The sequence below is a fragment of the Homarus americanus genome, unplaced genomic scaffold (assembly GCF_018991925.1).
Source record: "Homarus americanus isolate GMGI-L3 unplaced genomic scaffold, GMGI_Hamer_2.0 scaffold31037, whole genome shotgun sequence".
NCBI lineage: Eukaryota > Metazoa > Arthropoda > Malacostraca > Decapoda > Nephropidae > Homarus > Homarus americanus.
The window spans coordinates 27,492,855-27,508,613 of record NW_024722227.1 but is presented as its reverse complement, the minus strand read 5'-3'; the positions used below and the strand labels follow the sequence as shown (position 1 = coordinate 27,508,613).

The 15,759-nt window shown below is 41.2% G+C and overlaps 4 protein-coding genes across 4 annotated transcripts; 2 read left to right on the top strand and 2 right to left on the bottom strand.

Moving 5' to 3' along the window:
* Positions 1-326: 326 nt before the first annotated feature.
* Positions 327-1,657, top strand: LOC121862585 (keratin-associated protein 6-2-like). Its single transcript, XM_042360899.1, has 2 exons — positions 327-404; positions 728-1,657. The coding sequence occupies exons 1-2, from the start codon at positions 390-392 to the stop codon at positions 1,322-1,324; spliced, it is 612 nt and encodes a 203-aa protein (XP_042216833.1). The 5' UTR covers positions 327-389; the 3' UTR covers positions 1,325-1,657.
* Positions 1,658-3,947: 2,290 nt separating this feature from the next.
* On the bottom strand, positions 3,948-6,726 carry LOC121862584 (neuropeptide-like protein 31). Its single transcript, XM_042360898.1, has 3 exons — positions 6,633-6,726; positions 4,759-5,164; positions 3,948-4,015 (listed from the first exon to the last, which is right to left on the bottom strand). The coding sequence occupies exons 1-2, from the start codon at positions 6,645-6,647 to the stop codon at positions 4,775-4,777; spliced, it is 405 nt and encodes a 134-aa protein (XP_042216832.1). The 5' UTR covers positions 6,648-6,726; the 3' UTR covers positions 3,948-4,015; positions 4,759-4,774.
* A 2,520-nt stretch (positions 6,727-9,246) lies between these two features.
* LOC121862583 (TATA-binding protein-associated factor 2N-like) lies at positions 9,247-10,386 on the top strand. The gene is made up of 2 exons (XM_042360896.1): positions 9,247-9,304; positions 9,658-10,386. The coding sequence occupies exons 1-2, from the start codon at positions 9,290-9,292 to the stop codon at positions 10,189-10,191; spliced, it is 549 nt and encodes a 182-aa protein (XP_042216830.1). The 5' UTR covers positions 9,247-9,289; the 3' UTR covers positions 10,192-10,386.
* A 3,321-nt stretch (positions 10,387-13,707) lies between these two features.
* On the bottom strand, positions 13,708-15,052 carry LOC121862582 (keratin-associated protein 21-1-like). Its single transcript, XM_042360895.1, has 2 exons — positions 15,007-15,052; positions 13,708-14,535 (listed from the first exon to the last, which is right to left on the bottom strand). The coding sequence occupies exons 1-2, from the start codon at positions 15,019-15,021 to the stop codon at positions 14,026-14,028; spliced, it is 525 nt and encodes a 174-aa protein (XP_042216829.1). The 5' UTR covers positions 15,022-15,052; the 3' UTR covers positions 13,708-14,025.
* Positions 15,053-15,759: the final 707 nt, after the last annotated feature.

Sequence of the window (15,759 nt, the reverse complement as noted above, 5' to 3'; positions counted from 1 at the left end):
ATTTATACTCTATATCTGTACATTCATATACTTCTGAGTTCCATTTTCAGACATTACTATCACCAAAATTTCAACTCTCTCCAGGCCGCCTCCATGGGATTATTTTACATATTGATTATACTCAGGTAAGAACACTAACGATCACACGACATCAGGTGTACCACAGGTCAACGCTTCCACTGTTATCAAGGTCACTTTCCTATGATCATTAAAACTTAAAATCACACAAGCATGTATTCGAAATGTTGAGAGTTGCATGTGTGTCAGTCATTAGTGGTGACGACCAGGGACACTGAGGTGTGTTGACGGTATATAAGGTGTGGTGGGGAGTGATGATGGACATTGTCTGCTGTGACTTACTGGCAGTAGGACACCTGTAGTGAGCCAACATGATCTCCCAAACTGTGAGTGATACAGCCGCTGTTATTGAGGGAGTCAGGGAACAGCTGCTGTGTAGAGTCTGACTGGTTATGTTGCGGTAGTGAGATTAGCTATAGTTGATGCTGTGTTGAAACCAGTTGCTGGTGGTGATGCTGTGTTAAGACAAGCCAGTAGTAGTGATGTGCATAAATTACCTAATGGAGGGATACCAGTAGTCTCTATGTATATTTTCCTATGCCTACAGTATATCGAAACATTATGTGTATGAAGTAGAAATATTTCCACTCCGTTAATATGATGGAAGTTGTGGTGTGACCCGTCATTAAGCCTGAGTTTGATGTTACAGATGAAGATGATGATGGTGGTGGTGGCTGGCCTGCTGGTGGTCACCCTGGCCCACGCTGACGCCTCACCCTCAGTGTATGGTGGACACGGTGGACACGGAGGTAGATACTATGGTCATGGAAGTGGCAGCAGTGGACGAAGCAGTAGCCACGGTGGACACGGAGGTAGATACTATGGTCATGGAAGTGGCAGCAGTGGACAAGGCAGTAGCCACGGTGGACATGGTGGTACATACTATGGACATGGCAATGGCTACAGTGGATATGGATGCAGCCACTGTGGACATGGTGGTTCACACTACGGACATGGTAGTGGCTACAGTGGACATGGAAGCAGCCACGGTGGACATGGTGGTTCACACTATGGACATGGCAGCGGGTACAGTGGACATGGTCATGGCTATGGTGGACATGGTCATGGCTATGGTGGACATGGTCACGGCTATGGTGGACATGGTCAAGGCTACGGTGGATACGGTTACGGCAGCGGCTATGGAAGTTTATACGGAGGACACGGTGGCGTATATTCAGTCGGCCACCTTACGGGGGGGCATGGGGCGGGAGGCGGTTACTCTCATGGATATGGTTACGGCAAATAGAGTCATGTCTGTGCTGGTGAGTCAACCCTTAGAGAGTTATTGAGTACGATAACTAAATCCGCTGAGTAAGATTACCAGTGTTATTATTTCCGAGTAGGATGTTATGATAAGAACACTAATGATAATGTTATATATCTTGTTTTAATATTCTTAATTTATATATTATATTAGGCAAAGAAGTATAAACTATACATGATGTATGGTGCTTCAGTATTTATGATCGTTAACCACGTGTATAGAAGACGGTTTCTACACTACACAACAATCATCAGAGCTTAAGGTAATATTATCATCTCTGTAATATACTCAATAAAGGTCTTTGTCCACAAGTAACTCTTATACCACTTCCCCTCTCTCTCTCTCTCTCACTCTCTCACAGATCAGTTAAAGAGTTCATCAGACTAAACTTTTCACAATAAAACAATAGGAAGTAATTATTGTTCTTATATTAACCTGAGAAGTATTTTTTTTATTAAGAGAAAAACCTAACCTATCCTAAATTAACCTAACCTAACTGAACCTAAATCATAAACCAACCTAACCTCAATAATTAGAATAAGAGAAGGTGTGTCTTACACACTAAACAATGTAAGTAAATGTGAGTCTTACCAGAAAAAGGAATTGAGAGTCGAGTGGGAATGAAATCCCATTTGGAACAGTTTGGACACAACTCACTGTGTACTAAGGCCTCGGTATACGTGTAACTTTGTGGACAGTTTCAGCTCCCTACAGCTGGAGACACGGGTACAGAGTCTGCCAAAGGCTTGAGATGCACATCTGATCCGATTTTGAATCTCTTCATCGATGTCCGCGGTGGTGGACAGGTGGAAGCCTAGATAATGAAAGTGGGTAACATTAGAGAGGGTAGTACCGTTAAGCTGGATGGATGGTGGAGGTGTGGTTGAATTAGGTGCAGGTTGAAAGAGAATCTGAGTCTTATATACATTCACCTCAATGCCAAAGTGTGCATACGCATCTGCATAGGTGTGCAGGATCTCCTGTAGGCCGCATTCAGTGTGAGCGACAGGGGTGAGGTCGTCTGCATACTGCAGTTCAGAAATGGAAGCTGCTGACACCTTTGCTCCTGCCTGGAGATGTCTTTTGTTGAAAAGTCCCTTCATCCGGAACTTTATGTTCACCCCGCCGGCTAAATTGGCACTGGCACGAGTAAGGAAGGCAACCAAGAAAATAGAAAAGAGAGTTGGTGTCAGTACATATCTGGGAAGAAGTTTTCCATCTCAGGAAGAAGTCTGCTTTTGAAGACTTGGGCGATAAATCTGCCTGCTACGGAGAGCAGCGAGATCCCACGGTAGTTGCCACAGTCTGACCGGTCTCCCTTGTTCTTATAAATATTGACGATGGAGGCGTCTTTAAGAGCTTGTGGGATTTCCTCATTTTTCCCATATATTCTCCAGGAGAGAGTGGAGACGGCTGGTAAGTAGAGGTCCTCCTGCTTTATACACCTCGGCTGGGGTTCCATCAGGCCCTGAGGCTTTGTTATTTTTCATCTGTTTGATGGCAGTAGCTACCTCATCCAGGGATGGAGGATAGCTGAGGTGGGTCAGCTCTGGGTGCTGAGGGACCTGCTGGATAATCAAGACATCCACATCGGTGTTTCAGTCGAGTAGTGAGTAGTAGTGCTCTTTCCCTGCGCTAAAGGATGTCTTCTTCGTGTTTAATTAGCGAGTTACTGTCAAATGAACGGACGGGGGCTACGCCAAAAATAATTTTAGTGTAATTGAAAAATTCGTGCATCTTGTGTTGACCTGCAAGTTGTTGCGTTTCACATGCTTTATTTTTCAACCATTCACTCTTTAGAGTGCGAAGTTTGTGCTGTGCAGCCGTTTTCTTCTTGTGGGAGGTACCAGCTTTGATCCGAGACTGTAGGTTGTTCTGCCAGTCAGTTAATGCAGACTCTGTAAGCATGTCTGCCTGTTGTGGGGCTCCACTGCAGATTTTTCGTTTGGGCTGTATCCACACTGTCCCAAACGGGCAGTTATGCCTATGGTACCCACTTTCACTTTCATCATATGGGTCTAAGATGGTTTCTTTTTCAGGAAAATTGCAGTTTCATTACCAATTAGGTTTTGACTAGAAATTTAAATTTTCCCAATGGTATTTGGTGTGATTCATTCGAATTTGACCTTCATTTCCGTCGGAAATGAGTCGTTTTTCAGTTATCACCTCCCCCCCTCCCCATAGAACCAGACCTAACCTTAATTAACTTCCTACCCAAAGGCTCCACCCCAGACCCCCGCCATAATAAACAGAAAATACTTATTTTAATATCTGGTACCAATGAAAGCAACTTTGTTGAAGCTTTATGTTGTAATTTTGGGGGGTTTGTGAGCGTGAGAGTACACTCAGACCGAGCGAGTCAGCAGTTGGTAAACCAACAGATGACACGCGGTGACTCCAATTTCACGTAAATTTCCTTCGTGAATTTACCATCTCGGTTATTATCCAATTACAACGGACGTGGAATTACAAAAGGCTGTTGAAATAGGCGAGATATAACTTCTGGTGACCCAAAATTGCTCAAACCCAATTGGGAGTGAAACTGCAAAAAGACTACGTTTTATTTCTTTCTGTGGTTCATTCATTAAGGTAATAAAAGTAATAATCTCATTTCTGCTTTATTATTTATAAACAGATATTGCATGGTGTCGTCAATTTGCCTCCAGCACTGATCTGTAAAAGTCAAATAATAAACATATCACTTTTATATTACCATGAATGATTAAAACAATATAAATATATATAATGTGCCTCTAGCCAGTGGGATTATTATCGTTAATTACCTGTTCTACACACCTGAGTCTCGAAAGCGACACACACACACACACACACACACACACACACACACATACACATTTCCTTTTCAAACTACGCACAAATTATACAAAATACAACCTTTCTCCCTAAATTGCTCTCAACACTTATGTCATCAGATTCGTTCGTGCCAACTTACTTACGACACGATCCCTTCAGTACGTGATACAAATAACTGTCTCCCATCATTATCTACCACACCATCTCTTTCATTATATTTGGGGAAGGAAAATTATGTACTAGGTATGATTTGGATGATTAAATGCGTAAATTATCGTTGACATCTAAGAGTAATAAGTGAGAAATAAACCTCCGATCATACTGGAAATAATTGGGTGGATGGTTCTGCCAGTTGTTGCCTGAATTTTTTGCAACTAAACAAATATATACAAACAAACACGTGACTCAAAATATGGAAACTTTTTTTGTTTGATATTTATTTTACGGTGAAACTAGAAGTATATTTTGTGCCTGGACGGATCAGTGTGTCTGTGTGTTGTTTATGAGTCTAATGGTATGTTTTTTAATGTAATATATGGAAATTAATTATCAGAGAGAGAGAGAGAGAGAGAGAGAGTTTGTCAGTTCAAAGTTTTATTCACCTTGACCATGACGACCTCAACGGCCATATCCGTATCCACCTCCGTATCCTCCATATCCACGGCCATGACCACCACCATAGCTGCTTCTGTAACCACCATATCCACCACCGTAGCCGCCATAGGCACCACCGTAGCCTCCTCCATATCCACCGTAGCCGCGCCCGAATCCACCATAGCCACTACCATAACCACCATACCCACCGCCATATCCACCATATCCACCATATCCTCCATAGCCTCCGCCATAGCCGCCACCATAACCACCATATCCTCCATAGCCGCCACCATATCCACCGTAACCAGACCTCCTGTGGCCGTAACTTCCACCTCCTGAGGGCGTGGCGACAGGACTAGCCAGGACTGTCGCCAGGAGTCCAGCCATCAACACCACCACCACCACAACCATCTGTAATAAATGAGAAACCGAACAAACTGAGCTATATTATGTATCAGTGCCTTTGTAAGTCAAAATAGGAGGGTAGATTTATTTCTCCATGGCTGAATCAAATTAGATATGTACTAAATAATTGAGGAATGTCAGGAATATGGATAATGCCAAACCAATATAATCCAATATGGTTAAAAAATGCTGTTGAAAGAAAATTAAAAGATCAATGGATTGCTGAGTGGTATACTAACCTGAATAGTACACCATTATGTAGCAGCTATGTCACTTATAAAACTATTTCTAAGTTTGAAGAATATATAATAAAGTTACCTAAAAAATTTCAGATCTATCTTGTGTAACTTTGAGCTAACAATACAGGATTACCCGATGTAACTGGTAGATACTCCAAGAGAAGAGATAATTTGTATTAAATGTGGTTATAATGTTATTGGGGATGACTATCATGTTATTCTAGAGTGTAATAATCAATATATCAAGGGAAAGAGATGTAAGAATATACCAAGAGTTTATAGACGTCATCCAAGTCGCTCGTTTGTTAAATTAATACAACAGATAATTATAACCGTTTATTGATAATTTTAATATATTAATTGTAAATGGTTATTATGATATGTGATTGTTGTGATGAGGAGTTGTGATCTAATACTTAGTGAAAGTCTGAGCCAAATAAATCTGTCTGTCTGTCTGTCTGTCTGTATGTGTGTCCGTGCGTCCGTCACACAAACAAACCATGTTACGGATACAGTACACAGATACTGAATGTGACCTGCAAAATTTTTAAGATATTTATGACAATTTTTAATCGAATTGTAGGCGAATATGAAACAAGGAATAAGAGACTTAGAAGATTATACGATTGAATATTCGCCATAAAAGAAAATATCAATGTGGATATTTGAAGGAAGGAATAGTTTGTCCAGTACCCAAAAAACATGTTTGTGTGATGATTAAATAATTTGACTTTTATTACTGATGTTTATATTTTAGATAATTTCTTTTCTTAATATCAAAGCAAGTACAGTTATTTAGATTTGCTTAATAAAGAAAAAAATGTTTAATTAAAGAAGAAAAAGTAAGTTTACATTCCTGGAAAGATACCTGAGAAAAAAGATTAGTCACCATGAACTTTTACTGAATATATTGCAGATAAATGAAGGTCATAGTACCACAAAAAAAAAATCTTCGTCTTAAAAGTCATGAAATAGATCAGTAATGTGTTATAGGAGTTAAATTATGTTCCCTCATGACAGATGTTGTTCACCTTGACACCTCCGCCACAGGTTGAACATATGACATCCAGATGACAGTTTTCTCTCTTTTGAACAAGGTCTCAGGTCTCTAGCGAAGAACAAAATCACCAATGAAACATTATTCATCTGGTCTTAATAACGATCAATTGGTCTCAATATACCACCATCACCAGCTAGTCTCACCACACCCACAATCCATCATCAATCTCACTCACGGCTTTCGAGATCATGTCGATGTCTTACAGCTGACTCTATACCAGCAAGTCTCAACACACACTGCCAACCTTCCCTTCCGCACTACCTTATATACCAGTACACTACTCAGCTGTTACAAGAGCGTTAACCACAAGTAAATAGCTAACCAGTACATGCTGAGGTGAACAGTGAGAAAAACTTCCTAGTGTGTAAGGTCAGTCAGTGTTTGGGAAAAGTTTGGTTCACCGCACCTGGTGGAAAATTTCTCAGCGCACACAGGTGTCAAAATAACTCAAGGTGTGGTGGTTCGTTATGCTTCGTTTCTGATTATAAGATAATTTTACCTTTTACTTCAAATACTACACAAAATATACATTAGCTGTGACTGAGAATATTACCCTAAGGCAAGCGATAATACCTGTTGCATGAAATATTACCTGTCTTAAATTATTAGCCAAAAGCGACATTACCTGTCAATTGTAATATTACTTATAAAAATATTACCTGTTACTTAAGATATTACACAAAAAAGACATTACCCATGACTTAAAACAGTACCCAAAAGCGTTCAGTTAGAATTTTATATTATTTTAAGTATGAAAGTTCAATACGCATGACTTACGCATATAAACAAAATGCTATACCTGTGATTTTAAAGCATTACCTCAAAAAAGCTACAAATTGCTTCTAAAAAAATATTACTCAGGTAGCGACATTATACAAATTACCTGTCCAACAGAGGTACAGTATATTGTGGAATTTTGTGAAATTAAATTGTATTTTTTTTAGTGCTAATGGTCTTAATGATTTACCTGCTTGTGAAGTAGAGAGCCAGGTATGATTTTTATCTCTCTCTCTCTTTCTCTCTCTCTCGGAATATTGACTCTGAGGCAACAGTCACTGAAGGCCGCATAGATCTGCGACTTAACTGACTTTTGTAATAAGATGTATAATATTAGGGTAATAAAGTGGTGGAGAAGGTGTGGCTGTTGGGAGCTGCTGGAGGCCACATAATAAAAAGAATAGGTCGGCTTTGCTCTGCCTCAGGGGAACGAGAGCTTCGACCTCAAAGCCGACAACAGTTACAGATATTGACTATGAGGCACAAATCACTGAATGCCGCATAGATCTGCGGCTCAACTAACTCAACACAGCTAGGGTAGCTACTTGTGTATTAGGATATTTAATTTTAATGCAATAAATGGTGGCGAAGGTGTGGCTATTGGGGGGGGGCTGGAGGCCACATTATAAAAGAATAGTAGTAGTAGATGCCATTGCTCTAAGGAACGGTAGGCCAGTAGAAGGTTTGCCCTCCCAATGCGTGTGTGGCTCTTCCTATGACGTCGATCACACCATGGTATGCAAGAAAGGGGGCTTCATATGCATGAGGCATGACGAAGTAAGGGATCTCACAGCAAATATGTTGAAGGAAATCTGTCGTGATGTCACAGTAGAACCGACCCTCCTTCCATTGGACAGTGAGAATTTCCAACATAGGACTCCAAACACATCCAACGAAGCCCGAGTTGACGAAAGTGCTCGAGGATTCTGGACGCGGGGACAGCGAGCCTTCTTCGACATCAGGATTTGTTATTCCATGGCCGCATGTCACCGTAACTTAGCTTTCGATGCTGCACACAGGAGGAACGAGAACGACAAGATAAGGGCCTACTGGGAGAGAATTCAGAACGTTGATCAAGGCAGCTTCACTCCTCTAGTGTTCACAACCTCTGGTGGGATGGGACCAAGTGCAAGATGCTTCTACGCCAGACTCGCGGAGGTGTTATCTGAACGGAAGCAGCAGCCCAGAAGTTATGTTACAGCCTGGATGAGATATCGACTGTCCTTCTCTCTGCTGAGGTCTGCATTGCTTTGCCTCAACACAGCTAGGATAGCTACTTCTGTATCAGGATAGTTAATTTTAAGGTAATAAAATGGCGGCGAAGGTGTGGCTATTGGGGGAGGCTGGAGGCCATATAATGTAGTAGTAGTAGTAGTAGTAGTAGTAGTAGCAGTAGTAATAGTAGTAGCATTAGTGTTATTGTTGTTGTTCATATAAAAATTATCATTAACACAATAAACAAGTAAATAAACACTAATCCTTTATCATTGTATAGTAACTTACTCCATGAGACAACATAATGAAACACGAATTTTAAACACAATCATTATAAACAGATTACAAACATGATTATATTAATAACTTACAAGTGACCGCCTTAGTAGTTGCAATAACAAGTTTTTGATGTGTTTTTATCATAGAGTTGAGAAAGGCTACGATGGTAGTGTTGTTAAGTAATTGGTTTCCACCTGACTCTGGGAGCTGCTTATGGCTGTGAGGTGTTGATACTGTACTGTGTGTGTGTGTGTGTGTGTGTGTGTGTGTGTGTGTGTCACACACACACACGCTCATATAACGATTTATAACATAATATTTCACCGTGTTTATTCCACGCTCCGTTTATCACACAGGGAGTAACAGACCAAAATCTTCACCTCGTTTTAAAGTTCACACAGGTGTCACAACCAGGTGTATGGAGGTTAGTTATTAGTGGTTAAGTCACAGGTAGTAATTAACTATACCGAGGTGCTGTTATATAAGGTGTGACGAGGAGTGATGGTGGACATTGTCTTCTGTGACTCTCTTGTGGAAAGAACGACTTACTAGAGCGTCAAGATGTTCTGTAAATCCGTATGTATGATGGTGATGTTGAAGGGGGGGAGGAGGTGTAGGGAACAGCTGGTGGTTATGATGTGTTAAGTCTATAGCCACAGCTGGTAATGAATTGAGCCCAGCAAGATTATCTTTTCATTTCACATTCTTGTTATTGTTGAGTGTTTGTAAGTTACTATTGAGTGAGTGTAAGTTACTGATGAGTGTGTGTAAGTTACTGTTGAGTGTGTGTAAGTTACTGTTGAGTGTGTGTAAGTTACTGTTGAGTGTGTGTAAGTTACTGTTGAGTGTGTGTAAGTTACTGTTGAGTGTGTGTAAATTATTGTTGAGTGTGTGTAAGTTATTTTTACACAGTTGTCTTGTGTTTACAGATAGTGATGATGGTGGTGATGGTGGTGGTGATGGCTGGCCTCATGGTGACTGTCTTAGCCAATCCAAAAGCTTCAGCCTCCGGTACAAGTTATACTGTCCGTCGTATGGGAGTCTATGGCTATGGCGGCCATGGTGGCGGCTATGGTGGCGGCTATGGAAGCGGCTATGGTGGCGGCTATGGTAGCGGCTATGGTGGCGGTTATGGTGGCGGTTATGGTGGATCTCGAGGCGGCTATGGAGGATCTCGAGGCGGCTATGGAGGATCTCGAGGCGGCTATGGCGGATATGGTGGTAGCTACGGTGGTTATGGTGGCAGCTACAGTGGAAATGGTGGTGGATATGGCAATAGCTACGGTGGATCTCGCGGCGGCTACGGTGGTTATGGTGGTATCGGCGGTGGATTTGGAGGATTTGGTATTGGAGGATATGGCTACGGAGGTGGATATGGTGGATACGGAGGAGGAAGTTCAACAGTCAGTATCCGTAGTGGCTATGGTTCTAGAGGTGGCCGCAGCTACGGGTACGGGCGCTGAAGTCAGGCTCATGGGACTGTCCAGTAACGTGTGGACTCCCGCGGTCAGATCAGGTGGATATTATTCAAGTAATTTATGGCGTAATAGAGACGTAATTTTCGTTTGTTTACCTCCTTCAAAATAGGTCACAGTATGGAGATATGATCACCTGGTCAATTGTCTTACTTGTCGTGAATAAATATATGAATTTAAAATAACTGTTGGTTCTTCATTACCTACCTTAATTAAAGCTGCTACTTGAGCGTGTTTACAAAATACACGAATGTTGAATTACGTATCTTAGATTTGGCATCCTGTGTACCGTCGGCAAGGCCGTGGGCTCGTATCACTCGTCTTGCCCAAGGTGCCCACATTTTCTCTGTGGATGTCGGTCACACTAGAATAACTTGTTATAGTACACCCTTCTTTCCTCACACAGCCAAACTGTGGAATGCTCTGCCTTCTTCTGTTTCAATACACATACAATCTGTCTCATTTCAAAAAGATGGTTTTCCGGCATCTTCGTGGTATAGATTAATATAATCTTTTTCTTTTATATTTTTAATTTCGTTTTGCTCTTTTTTTTTCGCCCCCTAGGCCCCGTTGTGGATCGATGACCTGTGCCCACGTCGGCTATTCCCCGTAAAAAAAAAAAAAAAAAAAAAAAAAAAAAAAAAAAAAGATACCGGAGAACTAACTGATAAAGACGAAGAAATAAGCAATAATACTCTTTACAACCGAAAATCTAAACATGATACCCGAGGCACCAACTATCTACAAAGATAGTGAAGAAAATAAATTAAGCGAGATAGTAGTAACTAGTAACTATGTTAGTAAACAAATAGACAAACTAAAACCTAATAAGTCGCCAGGTCCCGATGAGATATTTGCCAGAGGATTAAAGCAATGTAAGGAAGAACTTAGTATCCCCTTAGCAACTTGTTTAACATGCCATTAAAAACGGGTGTAGTACCAGAATCCTGGAGGATAGCGAATGTGATAACGATTTTCAAGGAGGGAGATAGATAACTATCCTAAAACTACCGTCAAATTAGTTTAACATCAATTGTAGGCAATTTACTGGAAGCAACAATTTCAAACTCAATTCGAAAACACCTCGAGGAGCACAAATTTATCAACGATTCCCAGCATGACTTCATTAGTGGGTGTTCATGTCTGAAAAATCTATTATCATTCTTTTCAACTGTTTTCGAATCAGTGGATGACAGGCACGATTATGATGTGGTATACCTCGACTTTAGCAAAGCCTTGGACAGGGTTCCCCACGAAAGGCTAATACGTAAAGTGGACGTACACTCGCAACAAAAAGTATCGGTGCATACTGTAGTGTGAACAATTTGAGACCAGTGACAATAGGTATTGGGAAAGGCGAGTTGTTCCAGCCGTATGTGATAAATAGACAGTATGAAATATGAGGAGCTCCCTGTTAACAAAGTTATTTGTGATACTTGTGAATATTGCCACAATAATTTGTGCTACCATATAAACCACTCAACCTGGTCGTCCTGAGGGGTGGTGCAGCGTGTTCCTGTGGACACCAACCCGCCGACTAATATCTGTGACGCCGAACCCTTCGTTATGAAGGGCAATAATAGCTCCTCTTGTTCCCTCTGAGGTTTCCATGTCGTCTGGCATGTGTAGATCTCTACTGCTTCATATTGCCTCTGTTATGTACCCACGTTCACCGAGACCGAACCCTCGCTCATCATTCAGTCGACACAAAGCAACAATCCGAAAAGAGGAAACAAACACACTGATTGTCAGCCATATGACAACACCTAGTGGACGGGGTGGGGGGTTTATGAGGATACACTTACCAACCTTCCCGACATATCACAGTGTATACATATCGTTTCGGAAGTCGTCGATCTCACCCTGCACCGATACTTTTTGGTGCGAGTGTATATGGGATTGCGGGAGATGTTCTAAACTGGATTAGGACGTGGCTACAGAACAGGGAATAGAGAGTCAGCTTTAATCGCACAAAATCCAATTGTGGTAACGTCACTAATGGAGTACCCCAAGGATCAGTACTTCGACCAATACTATTTATTACATACATGAATGACATAGATATAGGCGTGAAACGCAACATAAGTAGATTTGCTGACGACACTAAAATAGGGCGGGTAATTAAGTCTGACGAGGAGTCCGCAAGACTACAAGAAAATCTAAAAAAAAATTCTCATGGTCTGAAAAACGGCAGATGAAATTTAATGTGGACAAATGTAAATTACTTAGTCTAAGAGATGTAAACAGAGAAACCGGATATCAGATGAACAATGTTGTTATAGAGAAATACGACTGTGATAAAGACTCAGGAGTAATAATAAGTAAGAATCTTAAACCAAGTAAACAATGTGTATTTGCTCGAAACAAGGCTAGCATGGTACTTGGGTTCATAGAAAGGAGTGTTAGTTACAAGACTAGCGAGGTTATCCTAAAACTTTGTCTTGCACTTGTGAGGCCTCACCTGGATTACGCGGTTCAGTTCTTGTCACCGTACTACAGAATGGATATAGAATCCTGAGAAAGAATTCAGAGGAGAATGACAAGACTAATCCCGGGCATTAGGAACCTTGAGTACAAGACAGGTTAAAGCATCTTAATTTGCACTCCCTCGAGAGACGTAGAGTGAGGGGCGATATGATCGAGGTGTATAAATGTAAATCAGGGCTAAAAAAAGGTGATATAACAAAGGTACTTAAAATATCAAACCAGGAACGAGCTCGTAGCAATGGCTTTAAATTAGACAAATTTAGATTTAGGCGCTTGATTGGTAAACACTGGTTTGGAAAGAGTGGAACAAGTTACCGAACATCATCATTAACTCGAACACGCTTGGTAGTTTCAAATAGAGGTTGGACGGATATATGAGCGATAGGGATTGGGTGTAAACGGGACTGCCCAGCTATGGGCCAATAGGCCCGCTGCAGTTTTCTCCATTCGTATGTTCTTTTGAAATGAAACTTCATATTTTTTTTCCATAAATTATTATTTTGTTTCTGAATTTTGTTCTAATTTTTATTAGATTAATCCTTATTTCAGTGTTTATCATCTTTTTTCATTGTATATAGTCCTTATTTCAACCATATCATTCTTATTTATTTTTTATCATCCGATTTTATCCTTATTTTTTCGTGTCATTCTTATTTCAACATAATTATACCTGTCTTATTTCATCACACATAAAGGTAATACATTTCACTTCGAGATAAAAAGTAGTAGAAATTGATCTTGTGATTTCTCCTCCTCCTCCTCCTCCTCTTCCTCCTCCTCCTCCTCCTCTTGTTCCTCCGCCTCCCACTCTTCCTCCGCCCCTACCCCCCTTACAATAGATAAAGTAAAGCAAGAATCCAAGGACCTCTTAAACTTGGTTAGAAGATATAAAACACACACACACACACACACACACACACACACACACACACCAGGCAGGTTCCTCTATTTATTATTATATCAATATACTTTAGTTACCTTTAGGTTTAGAAAATTAAGCGATCGTTTTTTATTTTGGGGATAATTTATTTATTCCTTAAATCTGTATACACTGACAGGCACTGTTCTCTGCTGGGATATTCACTTCATCGTATCTTAATTCATTGTTATTATTGTTATTATTAGTAGTAGTAGTAGTTGTAGTAGTCGTAGTCGTAGTCGTAGTAGTAGTAGTAGTAGTAGTAGTAGTAGTAGTAGTAGTAGTAGTAGTAGTAGTAGTAGTAGTAGTAGTATCTTGTGTTTACATTGAAGCAAGAAAGAAACTTAATAAATTCACGTGACCAAAATAAAATAAAGACCATAACACCACATGACCCAGCATGACCTACCGTGACCTCAGCGCCCATAGCCATAGCCTCCTGACCCATATCCACCACGGTGACTGACTGAATAACTGATACCATATCCGCCATATCCACCACCATGTCGACTACCATATCCACTATTAAATCCTCCAAATCCACCGCGGAGACCACCATATCCACCGTAGCTGACGCCATATCCACCAGAGCCGCCGCGAGATCCGCTACCATAGCCGCCACCATATCCACCACCATAACCGCCACGTAGTCCACGGTAACCGCCACCATATCCACCACCATAACCGCTTCCATATCCACTGCCATAGCCGCCGCGAGATCCACCGTAGCTTCCACCATAACCGCCTCCATAGCCGCTTCCATAGCCGCTTCCATAGCCGCCACCATAGCCGCCACCATGGCCGCCATAGCCATAGACTCCCATACGACGGACAGTATAACTTGTACCGGAGGCTGAAGCTATCGGATTGGCTAAGACAGTCACCATGAGGCCAGCCATCACCACCACCATCACCACCATCACTGTCTGTAAAAACAAGACAACTGTGTAAAATTACGTGTCCATTAACATATCCTTCTTAGGTTACGTTACGTTAGGCTACGTTTTTTGTATGGGATTAGCCCACCCAGGCACAGGTCACCAACCCACATCAGGGCCGGGAGTGTGGGGGGGGGTGGGGGTGGGGACAAAAAAATAATTAAAAGTAAAATAAATTGAACCATAAATAAATTCAGAAATGAAAAAAAAATAGATCAATAGTGAGAAACGATGTGTATGTTGCGTTGTCAATAGTAAGAGAAACAATTGAGACCCTGAAATTGTGTGTAAATGAGGCAGGAAGTCAGATCATCAACCTGGGACTTGGTCACAGATAGCAGCATTACCATTAGACAACACATTATGCTTCCAATACCTTCCCAGAATGTAGTACTTCCGTGTTTGATAGTGTTAAGGTATTTAATGTACTTCCTCAATAACAACAGCTATATTACTTACAACTTTAGAAAACATCCTTGTGGTCCTACTGCCAGAGGGTCACAGTCGATAATGTCCACTATCATACACACCACTACCTTATATATACACCTTCAGTAGCGAGTTCCACAAGGCACCTACGGTTACTCAATGACCCCCAACACCTGTAATTATCTCACCTGAACTTATTCCTGTGTGAAGTTGAGAGTCAGAGAGAAACCTGTGGTGGTGGTTATTGAGAAACAAGTTGATGTTATGTGTTGGTAGCTGCTACTCTCTCTCTCTCTCTCTCTCTCTCTCTCTCTCTCTCTCTCTCTCTCACCGCAGACATGTGTGTTTATTTATGTGTGCGTGTCAACATTTATTACGTCATGTGGCTTAGGTAATATATTATTATTTTTATTACTAGTTGTAGTAGTAGTAGAAATACTTATGCATACATACATACATGCATACATACATACATACATACATACATATAATGGTTGCCACTCGTGTACGATTATGGTCTGCCCAAGAGCCACCACACCCTAATTTAACGAGTTGCCTGACCCAGTGTCAAGGAATAATCCAAAAAGACCGGACAACTCACCAACTGCACTGGCTAACCATTACCCCAGAAGACGATCAGCAATCGAGTAACATCCAGGTTCCCAAATACTGATGGGTAGACAAAGGTAATGGCGTGAAGAAACTTGCCCATAGTTTTACCCTACCCAGGATGTGTGTACAGTATAGGCCTAAGCACACATACATACACAAATACAGAAATAC